Source organism: Cibotium barometz, chromosome 50 (assembly GCF_041138505.1).
Source record: "Cibotium barometz isolate CiBa-2024 chromosome 50, ASM4113850v1, whole genome shotgun sequence".
Classification (NCBI taxonomy): Eukaryota; Viridiplantae; Streptophyta; class Polypodiopsida; order Cyatheales; family Cibotiaceae; genus Cibotium; species Cibotium barometz.
The window spans coordinates 12040829-12056143 of NC_141095.1; the positions used below are offsets into that span (position 1 = coordinate 12040829).

Genomic DNA, 15315 nt, shown 5'->3' on the forward strand with positions numbered 1-15315 from the left:
ATCGTACATTTTGTCTAAGATTGTGGTGTTGACAAGGACGTAACTTGTTGAAACATTGTATTGGTCTTGTAGATAGGATTTATTTTTCACAATTAAAGGTGTGCTTCCATGCACATAGGATGTGAACAGCCCTTCAGATTATTGATTACCTTGGCCATTTAAATATACATATCAAAGGAGATTTCTAAATTCAATGCCTTATCTGTATTACAGATACTCCAAGATCTAAAACCTTAGCATTCCATCTAAAATTCATTTATAAAATGAGTTTTGTTTGGAAAAACAAGAGCTGACACATACGTTTATTCTAAGCCCTCGCTTAAAAACACTAGGCTATCAAGCCAATTGTGACTTGACTGACTGCACTATCAATCTATAATGATGTCCATGCCTACAGGGCTACCAACCTGCAGGCATCCTTCATGTACGTTTCTGCCTCTCTTGCATCCTCCCCCAGCATCATCTTGCATGTTGACCTGATATTTGTGTGCTATGCTTTGCATGTAAGACTTCTTGCTTTGAATGCCTTCAGCACCAGATGTGCGTCTGACTTTCAGTGCTTCATTAACACCTTTTGTGGACCAATTGTATCACACCTCCCCCTGCAAACATAGTATTTTACCTTTCCATGTGTACATGTAGCATCAATCCTTTGTGCCTCCGGGTATCAACTGAGCTTTTCTCAGATTAGCTTCTGTAAGAAGCAGGTGCTTTCCTATCCTGTGAAACCAACAAATTTTGTGAGCCAGTTCGTAATGTGCATGGGCTGTGACACAGCAGAAAAATGCAGCACTTACGGTTCAACACACCCCGGTGGCATAAAAATCAGGTAATGATAACCAAAGATGAATAAGAATACTAGACAATCTCACATATAGCAACAATTCAAACCAAGCAAGATTCGTGGTGGTGAGAGCTTTCCATGAGCTCCACACTTTCTGTTTTTACACACAACTTGTGGGCTAAGTGCAGGGAATTATCAAACCTTCCCATTTGGGTGTGAGCATGATAATTTACATGGCTGCCAAGCATAAACAAACAGGTAATGATAACCAAAGATAATAACAATACTAGATATTCTCACAGATATCAAACCAAGTAAGATTTATGATAAGAGCTTCCCATGAGCTCTCACACTTTCTACTTTTACACCAGAGCTTGTGGACTAAGTGCAGAGAATTACCAAACCTTCCCATTTGGATGTGAGCATGATAATTTATGTGGGTGCCTTAACACAGAGAACCCAGACTTATTACACAAAAGACCCAGACAGAGTAGTAAGACCCAGTTGGAAGCTTCATGACAACCATGGACCTAATACAGTGTCGCAAACTTTACACAAGTCCGCCCTTGAAGGAGCTACCTACCCCGTGAACAGAACATTGCCACAGGCCCTCAGTTGTGGCTACCTCAGAGGGGACTCAACTAACAATGGCTGATCTCGGCTCTGCAATAGTATGTGCCACCTGCAAAACTGGAACCTCCTCCACAACAGCAGGCAAGCAAACTGCAATTTTGGGCCTGGGCTTGGCATCAACTCACAGTAGGTGGGGCTGACAGAAGGCAAGGGTGTGCATTGCACAGGGTGGTCCGGAGGGCGATAGGGTGAGTAGACGGGTGATATGTGCAGGGTGGGGTGATAGGGTGAGAAGGCGATAGGTGGGCAAGGGGGTAATAGTGTGAGAACGATACGTGCAGACAAAGATGATAAGGGCATGAAAGAAAAGCAAAAGGTAGGTGTAGCATGGGCAATAAGCAGGTGAGAAGGGAATTGGTAAGTTAATGAAGTGGGTTATATAGATGTAACGTGGACGCGTGCATAATGAGTAGGAAGGGGGGACTGTGGGAGCGGGGCAGGTGTAAGACAATCGGCTGGGTGTCAAGGGTGCAGACAGGCAATGCGGATGGGCGGGTAGCAACGGCCAAGCAAGGTGTGAAGGGGTGAGGACACAGGCAGCTGACAAAGAGCGCCAAGTGGTGGGTGCAACGGTCGCCACTGTGTGAAGCTTGCCAAACAACATGGTGAGCCAACATGGAGGACCGTCAAGCCATGAGTAAGAACGGTGCAGGCCACAAGCCTGAGGACAAGCGGAGATGGCAAGATGCTGAGGAATAGTTGCAGCTGACATCGAGCAGGTGGTAACCAGAGTGAGTTGAAGCGATTGAAACGACACATTTGAAGCAGTTGTCAGCCTGAGGAAGGTAAGGAGTGCTACCAGTAGGTGTGGGTGACAGTGGACTGCAAGCTGCTACGAAGGGGGGTCCGGTGAGTAAAACCTTCATAGGAATCAGCATGAAGTCGATTTGTGGGCAAGGCAGGCGGCAATGCTAAAGGGCTAGAGTAGGGATCTAAGCACAAACACACCGAGATCTGGGGAGAGGCAGCCATGGAAACTCACCCCTTCCCACCAGGATTGCCAGAATTTAGCTAACCTGTAGCTAAACTAAATGCCCATGAACAACAGGAAGAAATGAGACTGAATTCGATTGATTCCTTCGACGTTGGGAAGTCCCCTTTTATACAAAAAGCCCGCAGGTATTACAATCCCTTCATGTAGGATAGCTCACTCACACCTCGTGATTTCACGTGTGGATACAATGGGCAACCTACCCCTCTACAAGGACCCAATAGGGTAATGATGCTATACAGACAATTGTGGACAGGTTTAGCAAGCAAGCACATGTGAGTTTATTGCGGAAGTATGTCGGGCCAAATCCACAAGGGCGTGTCACGGAAGAGCCCTCAAAGGTTGATGAGCATGAAAAGATACTTGAGCCAAAGCATCTGGTATTTCACAAGGAGCGAAAGCTAACTGATGGCAAGCTTTCGAGGCAATACCTCACAAAATTCAAAAACTATCTTCCTATCAATGCAAAGTGCGTTGACGGACAATATTTCACCTACTATCCATAGCTTATTCAAGCGTACCTCAATGCTTTTCAGTTGAGGAAGCCAGTGGAAATGTCACCAGGTAGCCATCCAAAAGTTCTTCTCTAGTTTTGCACCAATTCACGGGGGGCATGCAACCTTCGCGAGCCCGTATTGAGGCCAGTGTGTTCAGCACCTAGGATCCCAAATTTCACACCCATTCGTGGCCAGTTGTGTGGATCTGAGTGTCAGGGATCCCAGTTCCACATGACCTGATGTGCTAGACCTACGTGTGAAAATGCCACTATTGTACATGTTCCATAACCTGGAGATTTGTTCATAACAAAGTGCACATGCACACATGTTTGAAATTGTTTTCATATGAATTACTTTCCTGTGTGACTGCTTGATATGAAGGTTTGCATGTTTGCATGTTTGAAATTGTTTTCACGTGAACTGTTTTCCTATGACTCCTGCTATGAATGTCGAGTTCACGGGCCTAGGACGCCTACCCGTGAACCATGTGAATGCCCTATATTCTAATGTGTTTTGTGACATGTAAACAGGTGGTAAGTGTGCTCTAAACCTTTACTTTAATCCATTGAAATGCTTTGTAAGGTTTATAACCTTTGCAAGTTCACACTCGTTAAAATTTGAGTGGACAATTTATTAAAGTGCCAAAGCTCAACCTGGTGGGCACCCCTCCAAAAAAACTCATGCACGATTCATTCTCCCTCTACAAGCTTCATCGTCATTTTTTCCTGCACTCCGTCTCTCCATCATTTTTTCTCATAGAGGAGGCTCCACCCATCCATTTGCAAAACCGAGCACATAGCTATGATCCTCATCAAAAGAGCACCCTGGTACAATCCTCCGTTAGTATTCCCCCTACTTCACCAAGGCAACCTGTCCTCAGCAAGTGGCTGAGTTGCTATTGTATGATCAGCCCATGCTGCTTGACAACCTGTTTTGAGCTTGTCAAATCCTTCCGGGGACTGGTTGTGCTGATTTAGGGTTGTTTCGGGCATCCATAGTGCCTATTTGCACCTGTGGGTGACGCCCATGACCAGTCCATTGATGTTTACGCAACATCATAGCAAATCTGGCTTGAGAGCCCGTGGAACATTGTACAAAATAAAATACTCCAATGATATACTTGGTATTGAAAAAAGAGGGGGGGAGGAGGTCAGCCTAGTTCCGGACCCAGTGTGGTGTATTTGTGCTAAGTTTCATTTTCAGCCTTGTCACTGTCTTGTGCTGTTTCCATTTCATAAGTACTGATTATTTACGAGATGGTGCCCAATTAGTGCTCACACCTGACGAGGTGAATTCCACAATCGACGTCATAAAATGTTGATGTGGCACCGTTATACCCTACTTTACCTACAGCCAGCTTGTACCTCCTGATGTCATCATGTACTTGTTGATTGCACTTGATGACAATACCATTGTATTGGCTGCACCTCGTCAAACTTGCAATACCATGTATACCCACTGTACCAATTGTACTTCTAGTACTAAGTGTACCTTTAGTACTTGCAGTACCATTTGTGCCCGCTGATTGTACGTTGTACTTGTTGGATGTACATGTTGAACAGTGTTACTTCGATTCAAATGGACTTTTGAAGATCCTATTGGTTGCCTCTCTCTTGGCCACCACCAGTTTTGGAGATTATTCTTGGCTGCCTATCTCTTGGCCTGAACTTCGACAAAATCTCGTGCATCTTTCTATATATAGAATTCAATTCTATTAAAAATCACTCTTTTATAATAATAAAAATAATCAATATGCATCTTTCTATACATAGAATTTAATTCTATTGAAAATCACTCTTTTATAATTAAGAAAAATCAATATACATCTTCCTATGCATAGAATTTTCTTTTAAAAAAAATAACTCTTTTATAATAAAAAATAATCAATATGCATCTTTCTATACAAAGAATTTAATTCTATTAAAAATCACTCTTTTATAAAAAAATAATAATCAATATGCATCTTTCTATACATAGAATTTAATTCTATTAAAAATCACTCTTTTACAAAAAATTTGGAGATTAAAGAAAGGATTTCATGGTTTATAAATTCCTTGAGGTCTACACGAGATCTATGGATTTGTGGACATATTTTGGGACTTTGCACTTGCATCTGGATGACCTCGTGCTAGACTCTTGAAGCACCGTCGAAGCTTGTGATAGATAAATACTCCTTGGCAATATCACCTAAATTCCAAGAGGGGAGCCAGCCCATTCCGGTCCCAGTGTGGTGTCAAAACCTTAAGTGTGCTTGTGGTTTTAAGTGAATAAATTTAGTGCCTTTATTTTAAGTGTTTAATCGCATTATTAGTCATATTTGAAAACTTCCCCAACCAATTATATTACTTTGATACCAATTAACATTGGTATCAAAGCACAACTTTCCTTTAAACGATGCTAACCAAAAAATTCACAAAGCTATAAGTGTGGTTAAGCCAAAGGCGTGATGTGAAGATACCCTCAATTGGCCAATCGGTCTGAAAGCAGGCATCTATGACCAAAGGAGCGGCTCCAAACTCTGCTAGCATGATCTAATGTGGCACAGATGGCTTTCTCCTGATCATACGTGAGAGCATCATCACCTCGAGTCTCTCTACGCTCTTAACATGTTGCATCACTAAGATCCGGTCCCCAAGAGAAAGCCCATACATTGCTGCTGGGCAGAAACCTCTGTGTGTGTGTGTGTGTGTGTGAGAGAGAGAGAGAGAGAGAGAGAGAGAGAAAGAAAGAAAGAAAGAAAGATTTTATTAACGTCTTCCAAAAGACCGAACTCGGCCTATGAGACAAATCGGAGTACCTGTATGGGGTATCCTCTGTCATCCCAACAAAATGAAAAAGTACTGAACAAAAAAAGCTGAATCTGGGTGTGCAGGGGATGGAGCTCTACTACTAGGAGAATGCAAAGCTATATGCATGGAGTATACAATCATGATATGCAACCTAGCTAGCTCCATCCTGTACCATACTGGGGGTATAAAATGGTATACATCAGTGAAGGGGGTGTCCACAGCTCCCTGAAGAACATGCTTGGGTGTGCTTTGAAGCGAGCCAGTCGCTCCGCACCCTCTCTGTGAAACTGAGCTTTGATCTCTGTCATCTCTCTCTGGTATAGGCGTGGTGTCCGAAAGCCAGGTGTCCTCTGTCTCCTGCGGGCTTTAAGTGTCTCTGCTCTCTGGAGAGTAATTCCCTGCCGTGTAGGGGCTGGGAGGGGGATGGATCTCTGAAAAAATGTAGTAATCTGTGTCTGTCGCCCCCCCCTCTGGAGCTGTCTGAGCCTGTAATAATGTCTCTCTGTGGCGCTGTATGTCTAGAATGTATCTCCCCAATATGCGCTGGTCTGCTGCCTCAAAGATCTGGCGTAGGGAATGTGGCTCTTTGAATAAAATGGGATATCTCTCTCTGATGGCTGTATATGCTCTGCATCTGCATACATAATGCTCCTCACTCTCCACCTCCTCTCTGCACAATCTGTATACCCTCTCCTCTCGGGGGATCCGTGCTGCTCTGCCAGTCTCAATCTCCAATTGGTGTGATAAAACTCTGAGCTAACCAATAGCCACTCGGGAGCCGTGTGGTTAAAAGCCCTCCATGTATCTAGGCCTCTCTATAAATCCATCATCAGTGATACTCATGAAGTGATCTCTGTAGTATAGCATCTTCGGTGGAAGAGGCTGTGTAGGCGATATCCATGTCTCTCGTGTATAGAGCTGCCATAGATCCTGTCTCAATACTCTGTTCCTCTCACTATGAGAGAGACGGATATGTGGTGCATCCCTGTCATACTGGAATGGTGGTAGATGATCCATGTCTAGGCCATGCTGTGAGAACCAATGTGTGACCTGTGCATACCATGATCCTCTGTCTCCTGCCTCAGCCAGCTGTCTAGATGCCTCAAAGCTCTGTATGACAATCTGTCCTGTGGCATCTCTCTGAATCTGTCTAGCAGGCATATAGTCTGAAATATGGCCTCTACCATCATAGGAGGCGCAGCAAACTCTGCTCGGATAATGTCATGAGGTACTGACGGTTTGCTGCGTATCATGCGTGCCATCATGAGGGCCTGTGGTCTCTCTATCTGTGTCCACCAATGGGTAGCAAGGCCTGGCGCCCATACCGCTGCTCCATACATCAATGCCGGTGTGACTAATGTGTCAAATAGCCACCCCTTCGTCCGGGGCTCCTGAAAATGCGCCTGGTGGCACCGTCTCTCTAGCATAGCCAATGCTGCATATCCCCGTGTCAATCTAGCTCTGGCTGCTGAACCCATGGTGAAGCGTGTGGCTGCTGTAGAGAAGGTAACCCCTAGGTACACGTATGATGTCACCACCTCCACCTGGCATCTTGCGAGAGTGAATGTCAGCTGACTCCTGCCCTGTCTCGATGTATGAAAGACCATAACCTTGGTTTTCCCAAGGTTCACAGTAAGACCCCTCTGTGTGCAGAAATCATCGAGTGCATGTAGATGCTGCTGTAGACCACCTGGAGACTGAGACACTAATACAATATCATCAGCATAGAGCATAATATGTACTGAGGTACCTGCTAAATCAACTCCATCTCCGCCTCCCCGTGTAATGAAGTCAGCCACCTCATCAATGTATAACCCAAATAGCGTGGGGGAAAGTGGGCATCCTTGCTTCACACCAATGGTGCTAGTAATAGTCTCGGACATACCTCCTGGACATCTGACTCGCCCAAAAACCTGCTCATATAATGCATAGATGCCCCATGTCATATCTGCTGGTATGCCAAGCGACTGCAGGCGCTGAAAGAGCCTCTCTCGTGGTACTGTGTCAAATGCCTTGCGGAAATCCACAAAGCAGCAATAGAGCTTTCTCTTCCTCACTCTGGCTTGATCAATCATACATCTCAAAGTGAATACATGGTCAGTGGTAGAGAAAGCTCTCCTGAAGCCTGCCTGCCCTGATGAGCATGATGAGCGTAAACCTGCTCGCTCCGCATATAAGCTAAGCTCTTGCTCCAGCACTGCACCATAGAGTTTGGCCAGCACGTGGCCAACCATAACCGTCCTGTAGTTGCTCGGATCGAGCATATCCCCTGTTTTGTGAATCGGCACAATGGTGTGCATCGTCCACTCCGCAGGCAAACCCTCTGCTAGTGCCCTGTTAAACAGGTGTGCAAGAAAAGGAGCTAAAGAATCTACTGCATATATGAGATGCTCACCCTGCAAGCCCATATGGTCGGCGGCCCGTCCATGCTGTAGGCGGCGGATAGCTTCCTGTACCATCGAGTGGGTAAAGAAGCTAGTTGTGGTAGGTCGGGGCTCCTGTGGCTGAGGTATAGGTGGCTACTGTGGGGCATGGTATAGGCCCTCTGCATATGTGTGCCATGTCTGTGGGTTTGCAATAGGTGTCGGCCCGGGGCTCTCTAAAGTGCCGCCATGAGACAGGGCTATCTCTACTCATGAAGAAATGAAAGATCTCTAGCTCCTGTATCTCTGCGAAGGCCCGCCTTTTGCGGCGAGTAAGTCTCCTCATCTCTCTCCTCGACTCCTGCTCTGTGATGGCTCCCAAGGCTCTCTGTATGCGGAGTCGTGAGTATAGGGCTCTGCACTCGTCATCATACCATCTGTTCTGGGGCATAGTCCCAGGTCTCGCAGGCTCTCCTGAGTGTACACGATGTGGGAAGCTCTGTAATGCAGCCGTGTGTAGGAGTGATGCCAGCTGGGCTGTAATGGTATCCATAGGTGCCAGGGGATCCATGAGTAGGAGCCCATCCTCTACTCTGCCAGTGTATATGTCTGCCATGTCATGTGTGAAGTAGATGGTAGTGTGTGGTGTCGGTATGTGGGGGACTGGTGATACTCGTGATCTGGCTAGTGAAAATGCCAAGTATGTATGATCTGCCCCAATAGGACGAGGTGGAATGGAGAATGAGGTGACAAGCTGTGATGCCTCCAAAGACCCCATAATGTAGTCTACCACCGTGCCTCCGGTCCGTGTATGACCCCCATGTGGGAAGCATGTCAGCCCTCCTGATCCGGGCCACTGTAGCATCCCGTTATAAATAACGAGATGATGCCTGGCTCCGAACTCTAGTAAGTGGTCCCCATAATGTCCTCTGTCTGGTCCAGTGTCCTCTGATGCCCGACTAGCCCCTATCTCCTCTGGATCCACACGGTGGAGGATCTCCATGTCATCATAGTCATACACCTCACACTGTCTGCTCTGTGTGTGGGCATTGAAGTCGCCCGTAAGAAATACTTCCCCTAGTGTAGAATAATGCATAATCTCCTCTGACAGACAAGTGTATGGCGAGGCTCCTGTCTCCTCCTCCTATGGCATGTCCTCTGTAATGACATACGAGGATCCTGATGGAGAAAAGTAACATAGAGCTATGTATATAACCCTGTCCTGTGAGAGCTGTAAGCTGATCCACATGTATCTCGCCTCTGGATCCTGTGCTACCACTCTCAGTCTCCCCTGTAGCTCCCGTCTGAATAGGACTGCTACTCCCCCCGACCCTCTCGAGATACCCTGGCGTGTGGTCCTCCTGTATGCTGACTCCCACTGGAATCCCTCTACTCGAGGTAGCCCTCTCTCTGGGCTTTGATGTGTCTCTGTCAGAAGTATGATGTCTCTCCCCACCATAACATGCTCCAGTCGTCCAGGCTGCACCCATAGTGAACCATTACAGTTCCATACTGCCATGTGTATCTCTGTCAGTGGACTGGTCTGTGTCCCATAGGCCCCAAACCGCTAATCCATGGGCCGGCCATCAATGATGACCCGACCATCTCGATAGAAGGCCTTCTTGCCTTCTCTCCTCGCGTGTAAGACTTGTGGCATGCAAGTTCTCCTATGCTCAAGCTGCATCCTCGTGAGATCATCATCCAAGAAAATAGGAGCTCCCTCTAAACCCCGTAGTATGACCCTCTTCCTCATGAAGGTGACCCTCTCCGTCTCTCCTGCAAACTGTAGGATGAGGGCTCGCTTGCGTGTTGAGTCTTTCCCGGCTCTCCATGCTTTGGTGAAGGGGAAAGGGTGCTTCCTTGTAGCCGAGCTTCATGCATAGAAGCTGTCCATCTTTCTCGGGAGTGGAGTTGGGTGTCTCGGCTATACCTGTGACTCGAATGTTGAGGCGGCGGGCATGCCTCATCTTCTCCTCCTCAATGGTGGTGTGAATGATTTGGTGTTCTTCCCTTTGAGTCTCCTCCCTCACTTCTTTACGGATGTTCTTCTTCACCACCTCGACCCATCTTGACTGCTTGGCTTCGAGCTTTCCCTCCATGTCCTTTGTGATCTCCTTGGAGATCTCTTCTTTGATGGCCGTGAGAGTGTGGTCATTGATCTCTCCTTCTTCCTTCTCAGTATTCTTGATGGCTACCATTTCCACTTTCAATGCACTCACCTCCTCCTTGAGTGCCGTGTTCTCTTGTTCGAGGTTCGTGACCCGTGCTTCGAGAGCTATGATGTGCCGGTGTAGTTTGTTTTCCACCTCATTGAGGTTGGAATCGGATGTCTTCTTGTTCTCCTTGATTAGTGCCTTCATTGCCATCTCGAGGGCCTCGAGTTTCTCTTGGAGACTCGGGGCCATTCCTCCAGATCACTCTGCAGTCCTTCCCACAGGCAGGGAGGAGAGAGAGAGAGAGAGAGAGTTATGTTGCTGCCTTGGGGGCCTGAGCAAGGGTGGGTGGGGAAAGGGGGCCCGAGGCGAAAGGGCGAACAGTGCGAAAGGGGGCCAGAGGCGAAATGGGCAGGCGAAATGGCGAACAGTGCAAAAGGCAGGCCAGAGAGAGAGAGAGAGAGAGAGAAGAAGAAGAAGAAGAAGCTCTTTTAACGTCGTAGGAACAATCCCAAGAGACCAAATATGATCTATCCGACGGGAGTGAGATTCGAACACAAGACGTGTTGAATAACAACTCCTGTGTGTGTGTGTGTGAGAGAGAGAAATGAAATGAAATGAAATGTTATATTAACGTCTTCAAAAGGCCATAATGACCTATGAGAGAGAGAGAGAGAGAGAGAGAGAGAGAGAGAGAGAGTGTGCAGAGCTGCGATCTGAGAGTTTCCTGTTCGCATGCGCCTGCAACCTCTGAGTTCCCTGCTCGCCTGCGCCTGCAATCTCTGGGTTTCGTGCATCACTATGAAAAAAGAACCAGCTGCTCGCCTGTTTTTGCCGCTCCTGTTTGCCGCCGACCTCCTCCATCTCTTCCTTCTTGATTTCTTTCTGCTGGATGTCCACTACTTTTGTTGCTCCTATGAGACCAAAGCGATATATTAAGCGTCTACTAAAGACCCAATGAGCCTATAAGACCAAAGCGATACAATAATGTCCGTGGCATATCTCATCATGGAATGGAAAATAAAACAGAAAGAAAACATAAACATAGCTATCTCACTAGGGTGATACAAAATTGTCCATGGAAACTCATCATGGAATACTAAGAACATAGAAACATGAGAGCAGCATCAGCTCCGAGTAGATGGTATACCACTCTCAAAAATATATAGCATGGGGCTAATGAGTATGGCCGAGAGGTCTCCCTCGACTCTGTCACTCACGTGGAAAGGTAGCTCAATGGAGGAGGTGGAGCATGTCTTGGATCTCGAGCTAATGAGGTGATCATGGCTAACGGGGACGTCCGGCACGCTGGAGTGCGGAGGCTTGGTCTGAGGTAACTCCTCTCGAGCGAGGTAGGTCCGGAGCAACTTGTGGAGGGTCCACAAGATCCACTATATTGGTGTCCTCCACCTCCTGGGTCCAGAAGAAACTGGTGATGGTTGGCCGGCGAGGGAGGGGGTGGGGTGGCTGGCGCCGAAGCTCTCTCAAGAAGGTGTCCCTGTGTCTGCGGAGCTCAAATAGGAAGAGGCCTAGGCAACGCTAGTCCTAGAAGTCAATGATCCTCGAGAGTGGACCAAATCCCTCACGAAATAGACAGTGAAACCTCCCGTGGATCTCATAGTATACTTGGCAGCGGCATATGTAATGCTCCTCTGTCTCAACCTCTGTGGGGCATAATCGGCAAATCCTCTCCTCTCTGGGTCTCTGTATGAGCTTCCCGACTCTGAAGATGCGCTCAGCTCTACCTGTCTCCACTCTGAGGCGGTGGGATGAAACCCGTATCTGGCCAATCGCAATCCGCATGGCATGGGACATGTGAACACTCAAGTAGCCCGGCTGCTGGATGAATCCGTCTTTAGTGAGTGTGAGGAAGTGATCTCTGTAGAAGTGCATCTTCGTGGGGAGAAAGAAAGAAAGAAAGATATATTAAGCATCTACTAAAGACCCAATGGGCCTATGAGACCAAAGTGATACAATAATGTCCATAGCATATCTCATCATGGAATGAAAAATAAAACAGAAAGAAAACATAAACATAGCTATCGCACTGGGGTCATACAAAACTGTCCATGGAAACTCATCATGGAATACTAAGAACATAGAAACATGAGAGCAACACCAGCTTCGAGTAGATGGTATACCACTCTCCAAAATATCAAGCATGGGGCTAATGAGTATGGCCTGTTGGAAATAAGTGCACACTAGGTGTACTATTTCTCTAGTCTAGTTTCAGTTGAGTCTTTGTGTCTTGAGTCTAGTGCCATGTGGCACCTCTATAATTGTCCCATAAGTCAGTCTACTCTATCTTGTACTTCTCACATATATATTGTGGGTGTCACATCAATGAAAGTATCTAGCTTGTGTCTTGTCTACACTCATCTCAAGGTAACTCTTTGTCTTTCAGTCTTGTTTTATTTCACTTCTAGTTTTCAGTTTCTAGCTCTTGTTTCCATATTTTAAACATGGCCGAGAGGTCTCCCTCCACTATGTCACGTGGAAAGGTAGCTCGATGGCGGTGGAGCATGTCCTGGGTCTCGAGCTGCTAAGGAGATCGTGGCTTGGGGGGGGGGGGGGCCGAGGACGTCGGGCACGCTGGAGTGCAGAGGCTCGGTCCGAGATAACTCCTCTCGGGCAAGGTAGGCCCAGAGCAGCTCGTGGAGAGTCCACAAGATCCACTATGTCGGTGTCCTCCACCTCCTGGGCCCAAAAGAAACTGGTGATGGTTCGCTGGCCAGGGAGGGGGCGGGGTGGTTGGGGCCGAGGAGGTGTCCCTGTGTCTGCGGAGCTCAGGCAGGAAGAGGCCCAGGCAACGCTGGTCTTGGAAGTCAATGATCCTGGAGAGTGGACCGAATCCCTCACGAAATAGACAGTGAAACCTCCCGCAGATCTCATAGTATATTGGGCACCGGCATATGTAATGCTCCTCCGTCTCAACCGCTGTGTGGCATAGTCGGCAGATCCTCTTCTCTATGGGTCTCTGTATGAGCTTCCCAGCTCTGAAGATGCCCTCAGCTCTACCTGTCTCCACTCTGAGGTGGTGGGATGAAACCCGTATCTGGCCGTTCTTGGGTCCCGAAGTCCCTTTTGTCCCGCCTCGAAATTCAACGTTGTAGAGCTTGCAGATCCTAGGAACTGGGATGCATTTGATTGAGCTTAAAGTCTTCAAAATCCTGGGGGCCTAAGGGCTCCGAATTGTCATCACCAGTGTCAATGGTTCGTTTCGTGCGTCCGTAAGAGTTGGATCGAGGCGAGGACTGAATCTATCCCCTCCGTGCCAATCGCAATCCACATGGCATGGGACATGTGAACACTCAAGTAGCCCAGCTGCTGGATGAATCCATCCTTAGTGGGTGTGAGGAAGTGATCTCTGTAGAAGTGCATCTTCATTGGGAGCTCCGGAGATGTGATCCATGTGCAATGTGTGGAGGTTGAGAAGATCTACCCGGATAACCTGGTTGGTATCCTCGTGAGGCAGCCGGAGAAAAGGGGAGTCCAAACTGTACTAAAGGGGGGGTAGGCGGTCCATGCAGAGCCCGTATACTAAGAACCAAGTGGAAACTAGTGCATACCATACTCCACAGTGGCCCTCAAGTGCTAGCTGTCGGGAGAACTCCGGAGCAAGCCTCGGGTACCTGTGGGGATCCATGTTACTGAGGTATGTGACTTTCTGGAAGAGTGCATCCACTACCATCAGGGCTGCAGCAAACTCTGCCTGGATAATCTAGTGTGGGACTGATGGTTTGCTGCGGATCATACGGGAGAACATCATGACCGGGGGCCTCTCAACTCGCTGCCAATCCTCATCGGATAAATCTGGCCCCCAGAAGGCTGCTCCATACATCAAGGCTGGTGTGACGAGGGTATCAAAAAGCCAGCCCTTCGTTGTGGGCTCCTAGAAATGTGCCTGGAAGCACTGCCACTCAAGTAAGATCAAGGTTGCATATCCCCGCGTCACTCTGGCATGTGCTGCGGGAACCATGGTAAAGCGTGGGCCACTGAAAGTGAGACCAAGGTAGACATAGGATGAGACAATCTCCACAGGACCCCCTCTATATGTGAAGCCCAATCTGGATGTGAAGAGGCGAGAGGTGTTGAAGACCATTACCTTGGTTTTACCAAGGTTAACAAAGAGGTCCCGCTGAGTGCAAAAGTCATGTAAGGCATCCAACTATCTCTGAAGCCCTTCGGCTGAGTATGAGAGGACGATGTCATCTGCATAAAGTAGTATGGGGATCAATATGCCTGCCAGTGTGGGACCAGCCCCTCCTAATCCATCAATGAAGCTCAAGATCTCATCAATGTAGAGGCCGAAAAGAGTGGGTGATAGAGCACAGCCCTGTTTCACCCCAATAGTGCTGGAAATCTCCTCTGATGTACCTCCCGGGGCTCTCACTCGTCCAGTGACGGACTCATAGAGGGCGATGATGCTCCAAACCATGTCAGATGGGACTCCGATCTCTTGTAGACGGTGTAGGAGGCGGGCTCGGGGTACAGTATCAAAAGTTTTGCGAAAATCCACGAAGCAACAGTAAATTCTCTGATGTCGTGCTCCACCCTCCTCGATGATGGCACGGAGGGTGAAGATGTGATCAAGGATAGAGTAGCTCCTCCAAAAGCCAACCTGTCCTGAGGCTCTGCATCCCTGGCTCTCTGCCATGGTCACCCATGAAACTCGTTTCGATGGCTTTGGAACTCGTTTCACGTCTCAGTGTTGAAACGTTTCATGTGCACATTGAAACCATATCGTTTCATGTGGGGAAAAAGGTTGTGATTTTGTGCGCTTTTTAGCTTTTATAATTCTCTCTTTCCTTCTTTCATCCTATTTGTTCTTTTCTCTTCTCTTTTATATGTCTTCTTTGTTTACTGATGATAAATATGCTAATATCATCTTATAACTATTGGCCAGCACCTTCACATTTTATGTATATGCTCGTTTCAGTCCAACATTTCATTATCCACCTACCTCGTGTTGAAACGTTTTGTTCCAAAATAAATCGTTTCAGCATCGTTTCGTTTCGATAGCGAAACGTTTCGCGGTGACCTTGCTTTCTGCAAATGAAGAGAGAGAGAGAGAGAGAGAGAGAGAGAGAGAGAGAGAATTATAT

The 15315-nt window shown here is 47.4% G+C and overlaps 1 protein-coding gene across 1 annotated transcript in view; it reads right to left on the reverse strand.

The window, feature by feature from the left end:
* Positions 1-214: 214 nt before the first annotated feature.
* Positions 215-15315, reverse strand: part of LOC147609801 (putative ribosomal large subunit pseudouridine synthase SVR1, chloroplastic) — a 69231-nt gene continuing 54130 nt past the window's right edge. Inside the window, exon 10 of the mRNA XM_086786961.1 lies at positions 215-720. Coding sequence (XP_086643087.1) covers positions 645-720 — 76 coding nt within the window. The 3' untranslated portion in view covers positions 215-644. The remainder of the gene's footprint in view (positions 721-15315) is intronic.